Source organism: Phalacrocorax carbo, chromosome 12 (assembly GCF_963921805.1).
Source record: "Phalacrocorax carbo chromosome 12, bPhaCar2.1, whole genome shotgun sequence".
Lineage (NCBI taxonomy): Eukaryota > Metazoa > Chordata > Aves > Suliformes > Phalacrocoracidae > Phalacrocorax > Phalacrocorax carbo.
In genome coordinates this window covers 14672092-14691309 of record NC_087524.1, presented here as the reverse complement: position 1 = coordinate 14691309, position 19218 = coordinate 14672092, and the positions used below count along the sequence as shown (strand labels likewise).

The 19218-nt window shown below is 36.2% G+C and overlaps 1 protein-coding gene across 3 annotated transcripts in view; it reads right to left on the bottom strand.

The window, feature by feature from the left end:
• The window catches only part of ATRNL1 (attractin like 1), a 524212-nt gene that overhangs the window by 319251 nt on the left and 185743 nt on the right, over positions 1 to 19218 (bottom strand). For all 3 annotated transcript variants that reach the window (XM_064464229.1, XM_064464230.1, XM_064464227.1), the window contains exon 21: positions 10342 to 10394. In XM_064464229.1, the coding sequence (XP_064320299.1) occupies positions 10342 to 10394 (53 nt within the window). The remainder of the gene's footprint in view (positions 1 to 10341; positions 10395 to 19218) is intronic.

Genomic DNA, 19218 nt, shown 5'->3' with positions numbered 1-19218 from the left:
CTGTCAATGGGTTATATTTCTGGAACATATTTTAAAACAATATTCACAATTCAAGCTAAGAAAAAGTGACAATAAATTAACATCAAGGCCTCATAGGCTACTTCAAAATATGCTGAAATTGAACTGAGTTAGCCAATCAGAAAGTTGAACTTGAAAATGTCCACATTTAACCTAATATTAGATTTCTTAAAGTTTATATAATTCAAGGTTTTGTCGTCATCTTGAAATAGAAATGACCCTCAATTTATTTAAATGATCCTGCAGAGCCCCTCGCTCGAACACCCTGTAAGGGTTTCACAACACTAATTCTAAAGCTGAAAACATTAATGGCTGCTCTCTTGACTTTTACAAATGTGTGTTAAGATCAGGTGGTTCAGGACGCCCGACACCTGAACAGCATACCTCATGGTAACTAGGCAGTTGCATCAGTTGTTTAGCCTGCAACAATGGAAGGGGCTAAACTATCCTCTAGTGCATCATATTTGCCAGTGGAGAAAAGTACCCCAGCTGACATGGAATAATGCACTAGTTTGTCTAAGAACTCCCAAAGAAACCAAAACAAATTCTTCCATAAACCATAAGGCACGCACTTACTGAAGTTGGAGGGGGGCGGGGGGAGTGTTTCTATTTCAGTTGGTTCAAGATTTCACTACAGACCTTTCCTTGAAGTCCCACTGATCAAGAATTCTCTCTTTTCCCTGGGAAGTCAGGACGGGAAGCAATGCAACTGTAAAACTGCCACAAAGGTTTTACCCTCACTGACAGAAGGTAACGTAAAGGGACACTGATGGATCCTTTCCTATTCCGTTTGCTTCTTACAACTCCAGTCCTGGGGAGCTCTAAGGCCTCCCAGGTGTTTGAGGAGTGACAGCTCCTGTCTTTGTGGACATGTTAGGGAAACAAACACAGACACCACAGATCGTATACACAGCACAAGGACTCAAAGAGCACTCATCCCTTTGAACCCCAGCTCAATATACAGACCAAATAAAGTATTATATACGTAGGTATTTGCATCAGGTTCCTTCTTATTTAAAAAATTGCTTCATGGATGGGCTAGAATCCCCTACAAAGCAAAGTATTTCTTAATGAGTTCTCCAAGCCATCAAGTCTCTCTCTCGCCTCATCAAGCTTATAAAAATTTATATATCTATAAATAATTATAACTTACACAATTTTTAATTGTATACTAATAGGCATTTTCCTGTAATACTACATATTATATTTGCAAGATAAATAATAATATAAAAATAATTATGGTACCTGTGGAACGGTTCATCAGGTGACAAAGACGTCTAATTCAGACTTATTTGCATGCATTAAAATGGATGTTCATCTATTATTTTCTTCTCCGTAGGAGTTAGAAAGCTAGTTTGTCCAGGGTAGTGGCCACCTTCTTTTGACTTAGGATAGTATATCTAAAAGAATAGTTACTAAAATGACTTTGTCCACTTTGGCAAAATTTATTAAATAGTATCTGTAAGGGGATGCCAGCCAGTAAAATTCACTGATACATGAGCAAAAGCTATCAGAGAAACCAAACAATCCTCATTTCAAAAATAAAGCATGGAATTTTTAAACAAAGAAAATCTCTCCCCCTCCCCCTCCCCCCCCCCCCAAAAAAAAAAAAGGAAAAAAGAAAAACATATATGGAAGGATTCTCTAATTCACAATAAAGTCTGAAAATGATTGGCAGCAAAAGCGTTTCTTTAGCCAGCCCTAAAAAGCTGCAAACCAATGTAGCATTTGGCAAATGAGTATGTAGAGCCTGAGATGAGATCAAAATACTTTATTAGGAGATTCAGATTCTTGGTGTGATTATTGTTTTAACTCTGGAAGGTGGCAGTTGGTTTGTGCGGTTACTTTAGCTCAGGGCAAAGACCCCGTTTGTTTGTTGCTCTTTCTGTGTTCTGAGATGGTAGGTTTGTTGAGGCTAATCTTTTCTCAAACCGTCCTAGAATTATCCGATTTAAACTATAATCTGTTCCACTAGACTCTCTAAACACTAAGATTTCTTTTTAAATAGAATTTATTTGTATAAGCCCATATATTCAAGACAATGTGAGTCATTATTGTTATTGTATTTATATATAATAAAAATTGTTTCAGTCTGTATCAAAGTCAATCAGTGTTAGATAGAATTGGTGGAACTCATTACTTTAAGTCAGGCATGACAGTTTTACAATTACAATATGTATTTAGTTTAAATTAATGCTGTCCCAAAAGGAAACATGAATTCTACAAATCAGTAGCGAAGCCTCTAACTGCTGGTAAACACCTCACAACCCAACTAAAACAAACACCTTTTCAATAGTGAAAATCTATTGTTTATGCCCTTTAAGTTTCAACAAAATTTTTAAATATCTGGAAAATCTCTGCTAACAGATTTATTAAAAATGCTACTTGCTATTTATCTTCTAAAATACTCTCCTTGGAATGTTCTTGAGTTTAATTTTTCTGTAAGCATAGCAAGTCTGCCACCTAGTGCTTTATGGTCACTTCTAGTGCACATTATTTTTTTATTTATTTTTTATTTTTTAATAAAATATGTCATGCTCTAAGTCCACGAATGCATATATATGCATGTTTGCCTACATACCGAGTGTTTAAAAACCACATTGCATCTTCTTGACGACAGGTTGCACTACGAGTTTCAACAGCTATTAGATCACATGTGCATTTATCAACTACCATACAGCCATCTTATAACCGTGCTCCTTTGCTGCGAGACCTGATTGGTGCAAGTGGTAAAGGTAAGATCTGTAATTTATTTTATTAGAATGAAAAGAAGGAAAAAAAGAAAAAAGGGATATTATGTCAGTATAGTTTGGGAAATATTAGGGAAGCCAATGTTTCTTTGGCCCAGGGCAGCTTTACGCACAGTCTCTCACTCAGTGAGGAGAGCCGTCGCAGTGTGGTACCCCTGACATCAAAGACAGGCACACCTTGGAATGGGTTCTGAACTAAAACCCCTTGAGATTACCTGCTTGTGATGCAGGGGCAACAACTCTTTGGAAGGGGCAAAATAGTAGTGGCACCCTACATGGAAGACAAATACTGGGGAGCAATGAGGAAAAGGAAACGAACAGATTCCATTCACAAAAAAGAATTCCAAGCAGCAGGGCTGGAGCAGCCCAAGAAGCAATTTACGGTAGATCCCAGTGTGCCACTCACAAACTGAGAGCAACCAGAGCAAGGTGTTGTTCCAGATCCAGCACCATCAGCCCCTAGAACAACTCCCTTCACAGAGGTTGCTTATGTCCACTCTTCTGTGACGATGACAACCTAAGTTTCTGATCCTTCATTCTGCCAGGTTATTGCAAGGTAGCTAGATCACAAGAGAAAATTTGGTGTGGTATTTAGGGAGATTTCTTTTAAATGTTTTAATTCTCCCTTTTTTATGACATTATATCATTAGTAATATATAATAACTTACTGAAAATTGGCTTATATCAAAATTTTGACTATGAATAATGCCAGGGGGAAAAAAGAAAAAAAAAAAGTTCAAATAATAAGGAAACACCAGGTGGGATGAACTATCAGACAACATCAATAGGTCAGATTAAGCCTAAACTGTATTTTGACAACATAAACAAGGGTTTATTATCTGACCCTTTTGCTCTGAGACAGCATTGAACAAATGTTTCTAAAAAGCCATTAGAGATACTATGTTGTCATAAATTGTCTACTTTTAATAATCTGTCCTCTATCAAATCATCTTTCTAGTTACTACTACAGCAAGCAAACAAAAAGTCAGAAAGGAAAAACATAAAGTAACACCTCTAAAGGAGTACCAGGGCCTTTACTCCAAAGCCCAGCTATCAAGTAGTAATTAGACTTCTCTTCTTAGTTTTTATCAAGTGAGATGAATTTTAAATAAATAGGATACAAGAAAGGAGTGTTTGTTTTTGTTTCAGGCACCACACATATTGCACAACAATATAATTTAAAAGTTTTAAATTATAATAAAAATGTACTATAAGAAATTGTAAGGTCCGTAGGTAAGGACTAACACTTTCCTTTACTTTGCCTTTTTTGAAGTCCTGGTGTGTCAGCAGTTATGGAGCTAATGCAGCTCTAGGACTGGACTAGAATCCTTACGAGGTCCTACAGCCAGAAGCAAAATTTCCTCCTTCTTCCCAAGTTCCCTACACAGATACCAGATTTTATCTTGACAGTTTTCACTGATTGTACATTTCATGCTTCCTCACTAATTTTAGACATTTAAATATCTTTCCTCATCTTTGTGAGTTGCTGACATATACCGCGAGAATTGCTTATTGCTATGGTTTGTGTACGTATGCCAAGGAAACAAGCAGTAGTGTTATGAGCTATAATGATTTTATGGCTCAGAGTTTAGAATGGCATGGTAAAGCCATGAACCAATTATTCAGGTCAGTCGCCAAAAAGTTGTTGCAAAATATTTAGTAGATCACATATGATCGCATATTTTTCCTGTGGTGTACTTTAATATTGATTGATTTTATTTCATTTTTAATTGTCTTTGGAGAAATTTTATTAGCTGGGTTTCTGCTTATTTTCCTACTAGTCACTGTTGGATTTTTTTAGTGATAAACATCTGGGAACTCAGTGATGTTTTCTCCGGCTTTCCATTTCCTCCCTCCGTGTCCACAAGGTTGACTAGAAAAGCTTAGTGGTGCCAGTGCCCAGTAGTACACCTAGCCCTTAAGGCTTCTGTAGCTGGGCCCACCATCTTCCTTTTTTGCATGCTTCATCCAGAATAACATTTGAAATAGTGGCTGATGAGTCACTGTGTGAAGCCATCCACAAATGACATTTCATAAAACACTGAGGTAAGGGAAAGATTAGAAAGAACTCTGGAAGGAAACACAATGAACAAGATAAAATTTGTACATTCTTTCAGCCTCTTCTGTACAGATATGCGTGCTTCCTCTTTTTTTAAGTCTGTATATCAAACAAATACCTCCATCAGAGGCTTATATTCTTATGACGATGTGGAATAAATGGTAAATAAGTAGGTTTAAATTCTACAAAAAGCCATTAATCACTCAGCCCCACCCCATTTTAATTATCTTCATAAGTGACCCACCCCTCATGACCTCTATTCATTCCTGGATTCTCTAATCCTTCTCAAAGGTCATGTTCTAATCTCTAACAAATTTAAAAGTGGGCCTGCTCTGCAGCACAGCAAACCCTGTAGCATTACCCTGGATACATAATGCATTTCTGAATGCAAAAGGCAAGCATCCACTGATTTTTCTGAGTTCACAGATAGTCAAGGACCCACGAAACTGTATGTCCAGGACAAAGATAAGCACCAGATTAACCAAAATTGTGATTTTTTTTTTGCAATTTTATTGAATTATGACTACATTCTTGCTGTGCATTGCTGAGAAAATCTTCTCAAATGTATGAAAGTTTCATACTCTAAAGCATGCTGCTCTGTAACCCACTCCTGCTGCCTATTTTAAAACAGCAACCAATCTGCAGAACCAAATGGAGAAGCTACTACTCTCTCTTCACTGTTGATGGTAGTAACCAGAAATAATAAAAATACGCTTTTAAACATTTTTAAAGTGTAAAAGGGAATAAGAAACTAAGGTATATAAGTCCACATACATTTTTTCAGCTACGTTTTCTGAGCTGGCTACTAGACTGGTCTTAGCTAAGAATCCTCTTGGTGGAATAGGTAACTCCTGAGTGCTCAGCTAGTGGAAATTCTAACAACTATGCAGGCAAACAATATGATTTACACTCACAATACTGGTTTGTTGTAAGCTTTTAGGCTTCTGCACATAGTAGTATTAGAATCTATCAGTTGTACTTGTTTGAAATGTCACTTTGGAACCATGACACTCAAAGTACTGTACATAAAACAGACATTTTGGAAAGTTTTCTACCTCAGAAATATGGATATCTAAAAGACATTTACAAAGGAGACTATCACATCCTTTCAAAACAAGGAATAACTAGCAAGCCTATAAATCACCCTCTGTATAGTAACATATCATGAATTGTAGATTTAAACTCGCATTTTCTCTAGAACACTGGTTTAACTATTTATCCATTTATGATTTAAAGCTTTGTGTCTATATAACCCAGGTCAAAATCGCAGAAGTGGCATTTGTCCCAGGGAGTCCTCCCAGTCAGTCTAGAACTATCTGGTTTTGCTGCATGTTTCTTTGCACCCAGGAGCACTGATTCTGACAGCAACGTATTTCTAATGCTGATGTGTGAAGAACTAATCCAGCACTTTGGATGCATACTTTGCTGTCTAGGTGTCACTGTTATACATCATGCTGGCTTAGATACCAGAGAACTATAACAACAAGAAGTACGAATACATCATGACAAAGTGTTATATTTACAGCTTGTGTACATGTACAGCTGCACAACCACCTCTGGCCTCCACTCAGAATTCATTTATATGGATTGAATTGGCTTCTGATCATTCACAGAAAGACTGGCTTCTAAGAGAAAGGCCTAGGGATGCAGAGCCTCCCTACCAGAAACACAGAGACACAATCCAGAAGCAGACTTATGCTCAACCTGCAAGAATATTTACACGGACAAACAAAACTGTGGCTTTTAAATTCATGAAGCTTTCTTTTGTACTTATATTCTTCTTTTGGTTATGCATAAGAAATCTTGGATAAGATTTCCTCTGATATTCCTAAACAATGGCATATCAATCACTTTTGGCTTAAGAAATCCTTCCTCTCATGAAGTTCCTGAGCTGCAAATTGTTTGATGTAAAGAGAGAAATATGACTGTATGCTCGTCCATTTGCTATACTCCTCCCCTGGCATTCATGTTCAGCCACTAATGACAACAGGGTACTAGAATAGACAGACTATCATCCAGCTGCTCATGCATTCTTATACATTCAATATTTTTCTAACCTTTTTATCTGTGAGGCTTGTTCACATTCTTTTACTTTCAGAGAAGTTTGTTCTCTCTGTTGTGCTTTTTCACTCATACAGTCAAGTCATAAAGAATGAAATGAAAATAATTTTAATGGAAGCAATGGGCAATGATTTTCACACACTCTGGGTAATACACTACTGCATGCTCTGACTATTATGCATTTCCTACTCTACATTTATTAAGTTTTGATAATTTAAAGTAGAAAAACTACTCATGTCCAGTGCCGACATGCTCTGAAATACCATATTAGAATGAGATCTGATTTTTAATGAACTGCTCCTGTTATCTCTACGATTTAATGGCTTTACTGATATCTGTGTTTATTTTCCTTTCGCATAGTATCTGTATTTAGATTAAGTCCCTGCAATGTTTCATCATGTTACTTCCTATATACATCTCATTCTTTTTGATCATGCTAGATTTGTCTGTAATTTTCCTCTGTTTCCATTTGTGCTCAGACCACTTTTCCAATCACAACACAACCCACAAACAGCATTAATATTCTGCTTACTCTCCTACATCACTACTAAAGGAAACAAATAAGGAAGAAACTAAAACAATCTGTGCTATCCCACTGGCTAACTCTAGTAAGTAAACTTTAAACTTAATAGCTTAAAAGTCTACTCATGTTAATACCAGTGCCCATATCAGCACCAGCCTGTTCCCCCTTCCTAGGCTTGAGGATGGCAATGACAGGCAAGAGGGAGGAGAGGACTAGGCAAGAACTAGGTAAGCTGGGCAGAGAGCTGAAAGAGATGAAAACAGCTGAACTTTTATAGGGCAATGGCTATTCACAATATCACAAGTTGCAGAAAGTACCTCTAAGGCAACAAACATTCTCAATACACATCCTGCTGTTAAAGAGAAATTGAGGTCATCCAATATCATACAAAAGTTAGTCATAGACTCAGGATTGAATTCCAAGGCTTTGGCTTAGAAAAGCATTCCAATTTAAGTATTTGCGCAAGTGAAGAAAAGATAAAATTTGAACACTTAAAACTGGTCATTTCGAAGACAGCTTAACTCAAGCATGTGACTAAAAGCTTTCCTGAAGAAGGCTCCCACCATGCAGCAAATTACTAGTTGTATTCATATTTTCATACCATTCACTGATTTTGATTCTAAGTGGTAGAAACAAATATGCCTAGAATTTTTATTTCTCATAAACTTATACTTCTCATAAGTATATACAACTTGGTTTTCCTCAGTATTTTCCTCCCGTCTGAGCAATAACGATTCCTGTGCTGTAAAAAATAAGAATATTCTTCCCTTCAAGAAGCAAAGCAGCAATATAAGTGTCTAAAGAGAAAGTTTCTTAGAGTAGTGAAATAAGAACAGAAAAATACCAAACAAATGCCTGTCTTGTACAAAAGCAAAACATTTTCTTATACAAATTATAGTCCATGGTAAAGCTATATTTTAAACTACTTATATAGCTGAGAAATTGAAGCATCTCTTTATGACATATATATATTTCAATACATGATTTGGCAGGTAATGGACAGTGCTGATAAGCAATTGTCATTGAAATCTTAGGTCAGTCAGTTATCCACAAATTAACAAATGATTTCCCATTATGATGCATCAGCCACTAAATGCAAGAAATACAGAATTCCATTATTTTAAATTAGCACAGGCTCCTTACTACCTCCAGATAAAATAACTCTGAAAAACATTTATATACAATATCTTAAAGAACGGAAAGTATTAATAGAAGATTTATCATTCCAGAACAACAAGATCTTTAAAATATTTTGAAATCTGACAGAAGACAAATAATAGCAGTGAGTTAAAGGTGAAAGGGTATCTTGAATATAGTACAATTTGTCTTCAACATGATTTATAGACCCAACCTGCAACATGATAGCAAAAAAATAAGGTTTTTCATGGAGGTGCCTGAGGTCTACAAATCTCATTACTGTCATTTCTTTTCCACCTCTTAAATTTAATAATGTTTATTTTTAAAGGACAAAATAAATGTTGATACACATATCTGAAATAGCCTATAGAGAACTCTCTCCGTAGTATGAACTTATGTACTCATTATCTAGCTATAAATCTACAAAATTTATAAAATTCATAGATACAGAATTCATTCTTCTAAACATGGACATTTTTGTTTTGAAATAAGAAAAATTTCTTATGCAACAAACAACAAATAGAATTAAGTTTATTTGATCAACAGCCTCTTTAGACACATTTTTGAGGAGTATTTTCAATTTAGTCTATTTTATGTAAACTGTCAACAATGTCAACAGTATCTTCAAACTACAACACTTAAAAATTATCTTCCAGTTCAAAGTATTACATTTCAACTTAACTTGTCTGTAAGAAAAAAAAAAAAAAAAAAACACACAACAAAAGCAACCCACAGCAAATTTAATACGTGGCAAGAGGAATAAATGTTTTAGGCCTAGGGATATGTCAGCATCTGTAACATAGTATGTGTCAATTTTGTTCTGTAAAACATACCTTGCAGATGCAAACCACTTATGGTAGAAAAGAAACAGTAGTAAAGAAAAGAAACATTCGTTCATCAGGTAAATGATGCCTTAAAGAGATTCTAAAACAAAGCTTTTGTGTACATTCTAAAATGAAATGCTAAAAAATTAAGGCCAAAGATGGAATGAATGCTATAAATATATTCAGAGATACGTATTTACGTAAATTTAAATTTGAGGTAGGGATAATGTTAGCAAACAATAGGCAAACGGATCCAATTGTCTGACATTGAGCAGCTATGTGCAAAAGTCACACAGGAAAAGCAGTGTTCTCCACCATCATATACATTTTTATGATGATTAAAATTACTATTTAATGCCTATATTGGCACAGCAAAATTGGCACAGTTCACTAAGGGACTTCTGCACATGGGTAATAAGCGTTCCCATCCCTTCAGGTCTTTCACTATGACTACCAGAAATGTAATGCTTTAAAGTAAATTTGCCAGAGGCACCTTTTCTACAACAGTAAGAACATGGAGACAACGCACAGTATCATTTTATGATACTCTGGAGAGCAGCTGTGTATCATGTGTCTGGGAGGCGGACTGGCTAAACCGTTCAGGATGTCCCCAGGACATACTGCTGGGTAGCCTATTTGCATTTCCCCACCACAAATCCTGTCTTTTAAACAATGACACAATTACTTATTCCTTTAATTCACATATATTGATATACAGAGAATAACCCAATGGCTTGGTCAGTCCCTCTCACCTAGGTATAAGGAATCAACTTTTAGTAGACTTTAATTTGCATCCTTGTAGAAAAAGTAATAGAGAAGCTCAGTAGGGCGTTTTATATTTCAGTCATATCAACATGCCCACCTTCAGAAAATATTAAGAAAAATATTTTGTTTTTCTGAGGAAATGAAATTATCACATTATATGTAAATACCATTGAAGTACTGAACATCAAAAATATAAGTACTCACAGTAGCATGTTCCCCTAAGCGGATTTCCAAGGTACCTATTTTCAGAGTCACAGCTGCAAGGGGAAAAAAAGACAAAAGCAAACATTCCCATTAAACACACTATAGTTTTAATAAAAATGCAGCTAGAATATTTATTCCAAATAGCATAAGTTTCATTACCAGTAGCACAAATACATGAAAATAAAAAGTATTGGATACGGTTCTTAATTAGGGTTAATTCCTGGAGTCACCCCTCTCTCCCCTTATAAAAGAAACCCAGAGTGACTCGGCTTTTGAATAAGGCATTTCGGTTGTGCTTAAAGTAGGACTTACCCTAGGAGGTATGTCTCCACTAAGGAACAAAAGAGCCAGGCAGGGAGGCCAAGCCTGGATCTCTAACTATCCATGCCCCTTCAGTGACAGCTTACTCCCTTGGCTGGATTTGATCCCTCCACTGGCCCTCTCCAAGACAACAGCTGAGCATCAATCAAGGGGATCATTCACTACAGAAAGTGTTCCTAAATGTGTCTTCCTGTGACACATGCAGTCCTGAAACTCCACCAGACCAGGCTTCACACCCTCAGACGGAGGCAGAACATACTTTGTCCATTCCAACCACACACACCACCCTGGTGGGCTTCAATATGTCTTTTGTATTATTTCCAACTATTTAAATTTAAAAAAAAAAAAAAAAAAAACCAAAAACCAAAAACCCACAACCCAAACCACAAAATACCCCTAAGCATAAAATAATGATTACATTTTCACAGCACCCCAGAGGACCAAAGCTATGGTCTCTGCTCTAGAGAGGCTAGACCCGAGCCACGTAGCTGCAGCTGGACAGTGCACCTGGCTCTGGGTTCAGAAACTGTAGCCGCAGACGGAGCGCTGCAAGCACAGCAGTGTCCCAGCCACTGAGCTGCTCGGAACTTCGGAGGCAACTGCTTCTCTTCACTGACCACCTACAGCAGCAGGTGAAATTCAGACGGAGTGCAACATACTAATGCTGCCGGCAAGACGCGAACGTGATAACAGCTGGGGAAATACCTTTCCTATTGGTAAGATAGTTATTTTCAGAGACATGAAACATCCTACAGAATTTCAGAGTGTTCAAATAGAATTATATAACATTTCTCTACAAATGCCAAGTACCTTAATAGAAAATCATTATCCTGCTTTTGATTTCATTGGCCATTCCACAGAAGTCTCCAGCAAGATTGTAATTTTCTACTAAATATACAGAATGATTCATAAAACAAAGAGAAAGCTTATTGTTGCCTATTAAATTCCATTAAAAAATTTTCCCAGAAGAAATATAGATCATTTAATAGCTCGGACTACGCCTTCATTACTTTTTTCTAAGAAACTTAAATTGCAAGGAAATTTTTTGTGTTATTCTATTTGTGAGTATTAACAAATAGGCAGAGAATCTATTTGGCTCTTTGTTACAAGATCATGAAGAAAATAATCAACAGTAGCATTAAAATGGAAAAAGAAGAAAAAAAGATGTTCTGGACTCTGCCCTTGCCCACTCCTAGTCTCATGTCAATGTGAGAACTATTTGCAGGGTCAACTATACAGAAATTCAACATTTTTTTACATAGAAAAACTTTTGCTTAAACTCTAAGAAACAAAAAAACCCATATGCTTCAACTACAACTGCAGCACACAATTTGTGGTCGTGTCCACACAGACACTCTGGCCCTACAGTCATTTCCACAGAATTTAGAAGAGGAATTGGTGCTGAAGTATCTCTACTATATGTACTTCTAAAGGAAAGGAGAAAATAATCTCAAGTAATAGTATTGGCCTGCCTGACACACTTTTTTCTAAACACCACAAAACACTATCTAAATTCTCCAAAGAAAAGCTCACTACTTAAACAGATTAGGCTTGTAAAAATAGACTTCTTTCTGAAAGCGTCTTTAAGTTGGCAATTTTGAAAGAAAGAGCTAAGGGAAAAGGATCATTTTTGAATTAAGAGTTTAAAAGAATTTCCTTTTCTTGCATGTGAGATTGTCATATAAATGAGACAGTATGTCATGCAGCAAATTATAATAACATGATAGAGATTATTGTAAGAGGAATTTTTTTTATCTGAATTGTTTCAAAGGCAAAGTTGAATATTAAACACAGGCAGTATTCACATATGCGGGGGTCTTATACCAGAACACAGAAATATACTTTATATAAATAACCATGTATTCAGAGTCTTTTCTGCTCACTGATAATGGCAGTGATTTATGTACAACATGGAAGAGCCACGTCCAGCCACCAGTAACGATAAGCTGTATAACTTTCCATCAGGTAAGACTAAGTAAATTCTGCCATGAACTTTTGCCAGCCACAGCACCCACCTGTGGCGATTTGACCCAGTGTCTAAAAGAAGCTTAGTTTGCTCCCGACACAAGAGAGGACTTTTTTATTATTATTATTTTGAAACTTTTTATGAAAAGGAACACTGTTGCCATACAGCTTCCCTTCTCCACTCAGCTAGCTACCCTTCTAATCAGATGAAACCATCTCCCGTGGATCAATAATTACCAGAACCCAGGGATTTCCAGTACCACATACACCTTTCTGGCATTTATATTTCTATTACAGACAAAACACAAAAATACATAAAATAAAAATATCTATAAAATGCACTACAGGTTTCACTATTTAAAAGAGCACACAAAAGAATGCTTAATACAAAAATTACTAGGTACGGAATATTTTACAATATACAAGTATTTGTAAGTATTCATTCAAATCAAAATAATTACTAATTCCCTGACAATTATAGAAGTGACCTTCAAGAGTCTTGAAGAGAAAATGGCAATGCAATTCTACTGCCAGACTTTTCGGTTGTCTCGCATAATGCATGATGAAATGATAAAATATACATAATTAAAAAAAGTTAATTACACCACAGGAAAATATTTTTTTATATTACCATATATATTATACTTTCTGTACTGGGAGCCTCATGGAAGACATTGTACTTGAGGAGCTAGTGATCTTGGGCAAGGCATGTCTGAACTACCGGCCCTTGTTTGTCAGGCTTGAGGAGCCCATCCGTGAGCAGGAGCAGCCGCTGGAAGGGAAGGTGCCAGAAGGCCCCATGCCAGCCTGTGCTGTGCGCCGGTGGGTGTTATCAAAAAGAACCTTCCGGCTTGTCAGGAAGAGATACATGGTTTTGTTTTTACATAATATAAAAGGCCCCATGGTATGGGAGGGAGGAGAAACCTCTCCACGGACAGGATCTGTGCAGCACACCAGGGGAAAATCCATGCTGGGCCCATCCAGTGCTGCATGCATGCAGGGTTCCCAGCAACTGAAAGGGCATAAGATTTACCTGCTATCTGTATTCCTCTTTTTATTCCACCTTAATAAAACAGCTAGTTTATTATGCCATTTGTTGCCAGGCCTTATTGAGATACAGAAAGAACCCTGCACCTCCTCTTTTATGCTTCCTCCTCTGTCCCCTGGTGCAGAACACTTTCATGATGTATATTAGGAATAGCATTAGGTGGAGGTCTTACTAGTTAGGGAAGCCTGCTTTAATTCAAACAAAAGATGCAATTTAAACACTTAGTTTTCAGCAGAGTGAAAAGATGAAACTAATAGGATTAGGAGTACATTTAAAATTGTTCCTGCCAGTATGTTGGCTATGTTCTGAATAAATTTATTTTTGTCTTTTAATCCTATTTCATTACACATACGTATTGCTCTGTATTAGTCATTAATTATTGTTCCAATTACAAAATTTCCTATTCGCTCAATTATTTCCTTATGAGCTTTACTCCTTGTAGTAATTTTTGTACCTGTTCTAAAAGCCAGCACACATTTGACCATATGTGAAGCATAATATATGCTTCGTATCTGAGAGATGGGAGCTACACTCGTTATTTTATGTGCCATAGGGCTATGATCATTTGCTTTAAGTGGTAATAATGAATGAGCTGTTCCACTCTGGCATGCCTCCAAAGGCACAGCTCCCATTTACAAGGACAAATGGAGGAAGGCCTCTACCGGGTTACATACAAGTTCTACGGTTTGTTCCAATACAACAGTATTCAATTCATCAAGCTCACTGACCTTCTGATGGCCTACTGTCTACAGTTATTCCCCAACCTCTCCCTCAATTATCCTTTCAAAACTGAACCATTTTCTTCTATTTTCTTTTTTCTCCCTGTATTTCCTGGGAGTTCAAAATAAAAGTTATGGACAAATGCATTAAAAAAAAATATCATTTCCCATGCTTATGGCCAAGTGAATTATAAGTTTTGTTTTTCTCTTTAAATAACATAAACATAAACATATCCAAGAGTACATGTTCACACTAATATTCACAGGTTCAGGGCTTTTTGTTTTAATGAATGGAAAGCTCTTTTGTAAGACAAAGTTTACAAATAACCCTCTGTTGAACCCCAGATATGTATGTGATCTTGTGCACTATACCCACATCTTCCATTCTTAAGAAAGCTAAGGAACTGGCAGTAGAGCAATATATACGTCTAACTTTATTGTGCTTACTGGTATCTCCCTTAAGGAAGGGTATACCATCAAACTTCTTCTCTAAAGAAAACTGTCAGAATAAAACACCAACTCAGATCTACAGCTTTCTAGAATAGTGATTTGACTGAGTAGAAACCTTCTTATAATAGTTTATCTAACATTTGACAATGAAGGCAGGATTTTCTTCAGTTCTGCTGCCTCCCCTAATTGGTAAACCTTTCCTTTCAATTAAAAGTGAAGCAAAACAAGAGGAACAGGGGAAGACTAACTTAAGCAGGGCTGGTCTTTCATCTAGTGAGTTTGTTTCTAATGTCAGACTCTCAGGGAAGACAAAAATGTGTCAGACAACTCAAAAAGACTATGTTCTTTTATTCAACTGATTCCTTGCTGAGGCAGTTGTATCTTGTTCTGGCCTAGCTGCAGGCTTGTCAACTATACTGAGTGGATATTTATGACCCTTAGCTCATATTTTGCCCTTGCAAATTAACACAGTCCAGTTCCACAGAGTCTGGAGAAAGGGGGGCTATCTTTCTGATCTACAGCTGGTCATAGACAGGTCTGGGATTTTGCCCAGGTTCTCAGCATTGCATCTACAAGAGGTTCCTGAAAAATAAAGACTAATGGACTTAGCAGACTATTGCTGGGCCCTGACTGGTGGCTTGCCCCAGCTTTTAGATGAGTAAGAATATCTTCTAGGAGTACTGTTCAACTTCTGCTCAGCTCTGTTCTAACCTTCACTTCTCATTCTGTCCCCTGCCTAGTGGTCTTGCTCCTGCTGTCCTCTATCGCTGATTCCTGCTTCTGATCTCCTTGTCCCAGTACCTGATCTTGCACAACAGGCTCCTGTTTTCATTCTACTTTCCTGGTACCACAGTGGTATGATGCTATGGGGTTTTTGAATAGTGGAGTACTGTTTAATATGGCATAATTCAGTTACTTAGGACACCTCGTAACCAAAGTTCAAACAGTGTTTTTAAAGCTAAACTTCTCTAGTCCCATGATTAGGCCTGTGGCATCATAACTGGACTACAAAGCGTTACTACTTACTACTATCTATTCTAGATCCTCAGCATTAAAATATGCCCATGGTGCTCTGACTGCAGCTTTTGCAGATGCTTACAAGACAGCTGATGAACCTTTATTAACAGCAATGTAGTAACCAGAGCTCATCCCAGATTCAGAGACCAGTATTAACCCTGCTTGCTGGTTGCCCCTTCTTGAAAGTCATGCAAGACTTCCTACATGAAATATTTTCCAGCAATGACAAAATCAGCTAAGGTATATGATTAACTAGTCAATAACTGTAATTGGCTGCAATTCATAACAATTTGGAAGTGGTGCCACAGAAACCCCAGATTTTCAGCTCAAGAGTGGTGACTCATGGATGAAAGCATGAACCTCAGATGTTCTTGGGTTATTAACTAGTCCAGAACACTGAGTGATACCTGGAATCCCAATTCACACTTGTGCATGGATGCAAGAGAACAAAAATCCCCAGGTCTTGACTTAGGCCTGCTTGGTTTCAATACCTTATACACAGAACTACCAACGAACAGCCACATCTAACCATCAGCAACAGTTAAAGATACAGCAATGAAAGTGAGGGACCTCACAACCAGCAAAGTTCTGCTATACTAGCCTGTCTCATGTATTGGGAGTTCAAGCACATTTAAAAGATTCAGAAGCAGCATCATTCTTCCACAGAAGTGCTAATATTCAGATGCAATAATTGAGCTCAAATGATATACTTAATGAAAAATAGGTATTGTCAGCAAAGTTAATGAGTGCTTTGAGATTGTCAGAGAATGGGTTTAATTGCTATTATTATTATTATTTTCATCCTGCTACTATAATATGTATTTTGCTGCAGTGAAATACACAAACTAATTATCTATAAATGCAAATATATCCCTCTTACAGTTAAAGGTCTCCTTCTTAACTGTATTGACATTGCACTATGTTGTCCCAATGTTCTCCATTAATACAGAAGTACGTGAATAGCTCTCTCAATTTTTTTTTTTGAGCTACAATAAAGCATCTTTGGTTCTAATGTAAAAACTGGACACTATCACTCCTCTCAGTGCCAAGATCCTTCCAGTCATGAGCAACCTTTCTGCTTTAGGTATTAAGATTTTTCAGCCTACCTCTTAAGAAAATGATAACCTAAAAGGGTACAAAGTACTAGGGATTTATGTTTCCAGTTAAGGTGTTTTAGTAATGATTTATTTGTTTATTCTTGTAAGTGCATATAATGATGTCTTGAGACAATGTTTTTTTCTGCAGATTAATTTGTCTCCTCATATAGTTAATGAAAAATGCCTAGGCTAGCAATACTTTTTTGTTTTGTTTTGGTTTAAACCCAGGCTGATCTCACCAAAAGAAAAACTAAAATATTTTAGCTTCATAAGCAAAATTTCCATTTCCAGATTTCCCACATGCTATTCAAATCCTTCTTCCTTGCAAGATCAAGAATAATTAATATTATAGGGTTTTTATATACTCTTTGAAGTAATCATATTTCAAGTCACTAAATACATTGCACTACAGGAGGAAACAAACTTTCAAAGAGGTGACAAAGTTATCATGTAATTATAGAATTAAGAGAAATTAGTTAAGAGATAAAATAATATTTTCTAATAAACTCTACATTACATTTGCATCTTCTGTACAAGAATTAAGGAACCTATAGACATCATTTGGAACTATCTGGACAAAAAAAATTCCTCGTTAGTCTTCATGAATTAGAGATTGAAAGGGTTTCACATGCCAGTGATTTGATGCTGCTTATTCTGAACCAGAAAATCTCATGTCCTGGCCTTACCCTTTACCGCTGGCACTCTCCTTTCTCTATGAGTGACCACGGTTTTGGCAGCGATGCACACAAACTTTTATATATGTAAAAGGGTGAACTTGGAAAAGTGGAATCCTGCCTATCAGAGACTCTTCTATCAAACCGGGGGAGGAGAAATATGCACAATTCTTCTTTGCATTTTGACCTTTTTCAGGCATTCTCCAGCCCTTTGAAAGTAAATGTTAGATATAACCCAGACAGCTCAAAATAAGACACTATGTTTACACTGATCTGAAGCACATCTCCAAGAAATACTAGCATAGTTTTCTCAACTATTTCTTTCCTTTTAGCTAGAAGAATTAGATAGAAGCAATGGTAAAATAATCATCCACAGTTCATGACTTCTTATTACTCCTTAAACTGAAATGCAGCTCTTCCTAAATTTTTACTTTGCAAAAATCAGTGAACAGTTCACAAAATTTACATATGTTTCATTCTTTTAAAAGATAAATACCGATGAAATGTTTTAAATATTAATTTAACATTGACAACAGAATATTCATGAATCTGCATCCTAAGCATAAGGAGTTTGTAAACAATTCCTTTGTAATAATTTTTAATATAAAGTTCTCAGTGGAACACTGATTTTATTTTCACTAAGATTTCATGGCAAGACTATTCATATAATCATGAAAACAAGAATTATAGGTCTTTCATTGAAATGACTACATTTCTTCATATTTCAAAACGTCCCTATTCAAATACCACTGTTAACTGCATTTAAAAACTCATGTTCATAAGTGTGAACTCTTCTGCAAGTAATTTCAAAATAAAAGAGGTGTACTAAAAGCACATACAAAGGACATAAAAAATATTCTTTCATATTATCATCTCTCATGCTATTCACTGCCAGTAATGTGCTGGGAGTTTCCAAGGGTGTTTGTATATTTTCATTATTCAGAAACCAGGCCTCAAAAAGAGCAGGAGAGGTAGCACTTGAGCAACATTAAATATTCTGACAGGGCCTGACAGTCACGTTGAATGTGTTGTAAATGTTTACAGCAATTAGACCAGATGGAAAAAAAATTAAAAATATATATACATATATACATACACTAAATCCCAAGTGTTTTACTGTATTTTTATTAGTCATCACTGAGTTGTAAAAATGCACTATTAATAAGTGTATTTGTAGAAAGTATGTTTAACTATTAAACACCTTGCACCTTGTTTTTTAGAAATGTGCATTAATATGACTTATTATTGTTGAATTTAATTTCTGATCAATGAGGGAAATTACTGCAAAGAAATATTAAATATCTTCATGTAGAAAGTTCAATGCCATAGTATTATAGAGTGCTATAGAGTTCTCATCTGTTTTCATTTGATCTTCCTTGCATTCATTTTACTTTGCTTTTAAGATTTTGGGGCAGTTTAATGTTTGGGGGTTTTGTTTTGGTTTTTAGTAGTAGTAGTAGTAGTGGTAGTATTTAGTAGTAGTAGTTTTTTGTTTTGAGTTTTTTGTTGTTTTGTTTTTAACAAAACAAATATTTATATTAGACTACCAAGGTTTCTTTAATTTTGAGGAAATTTAAGGAAAAGGC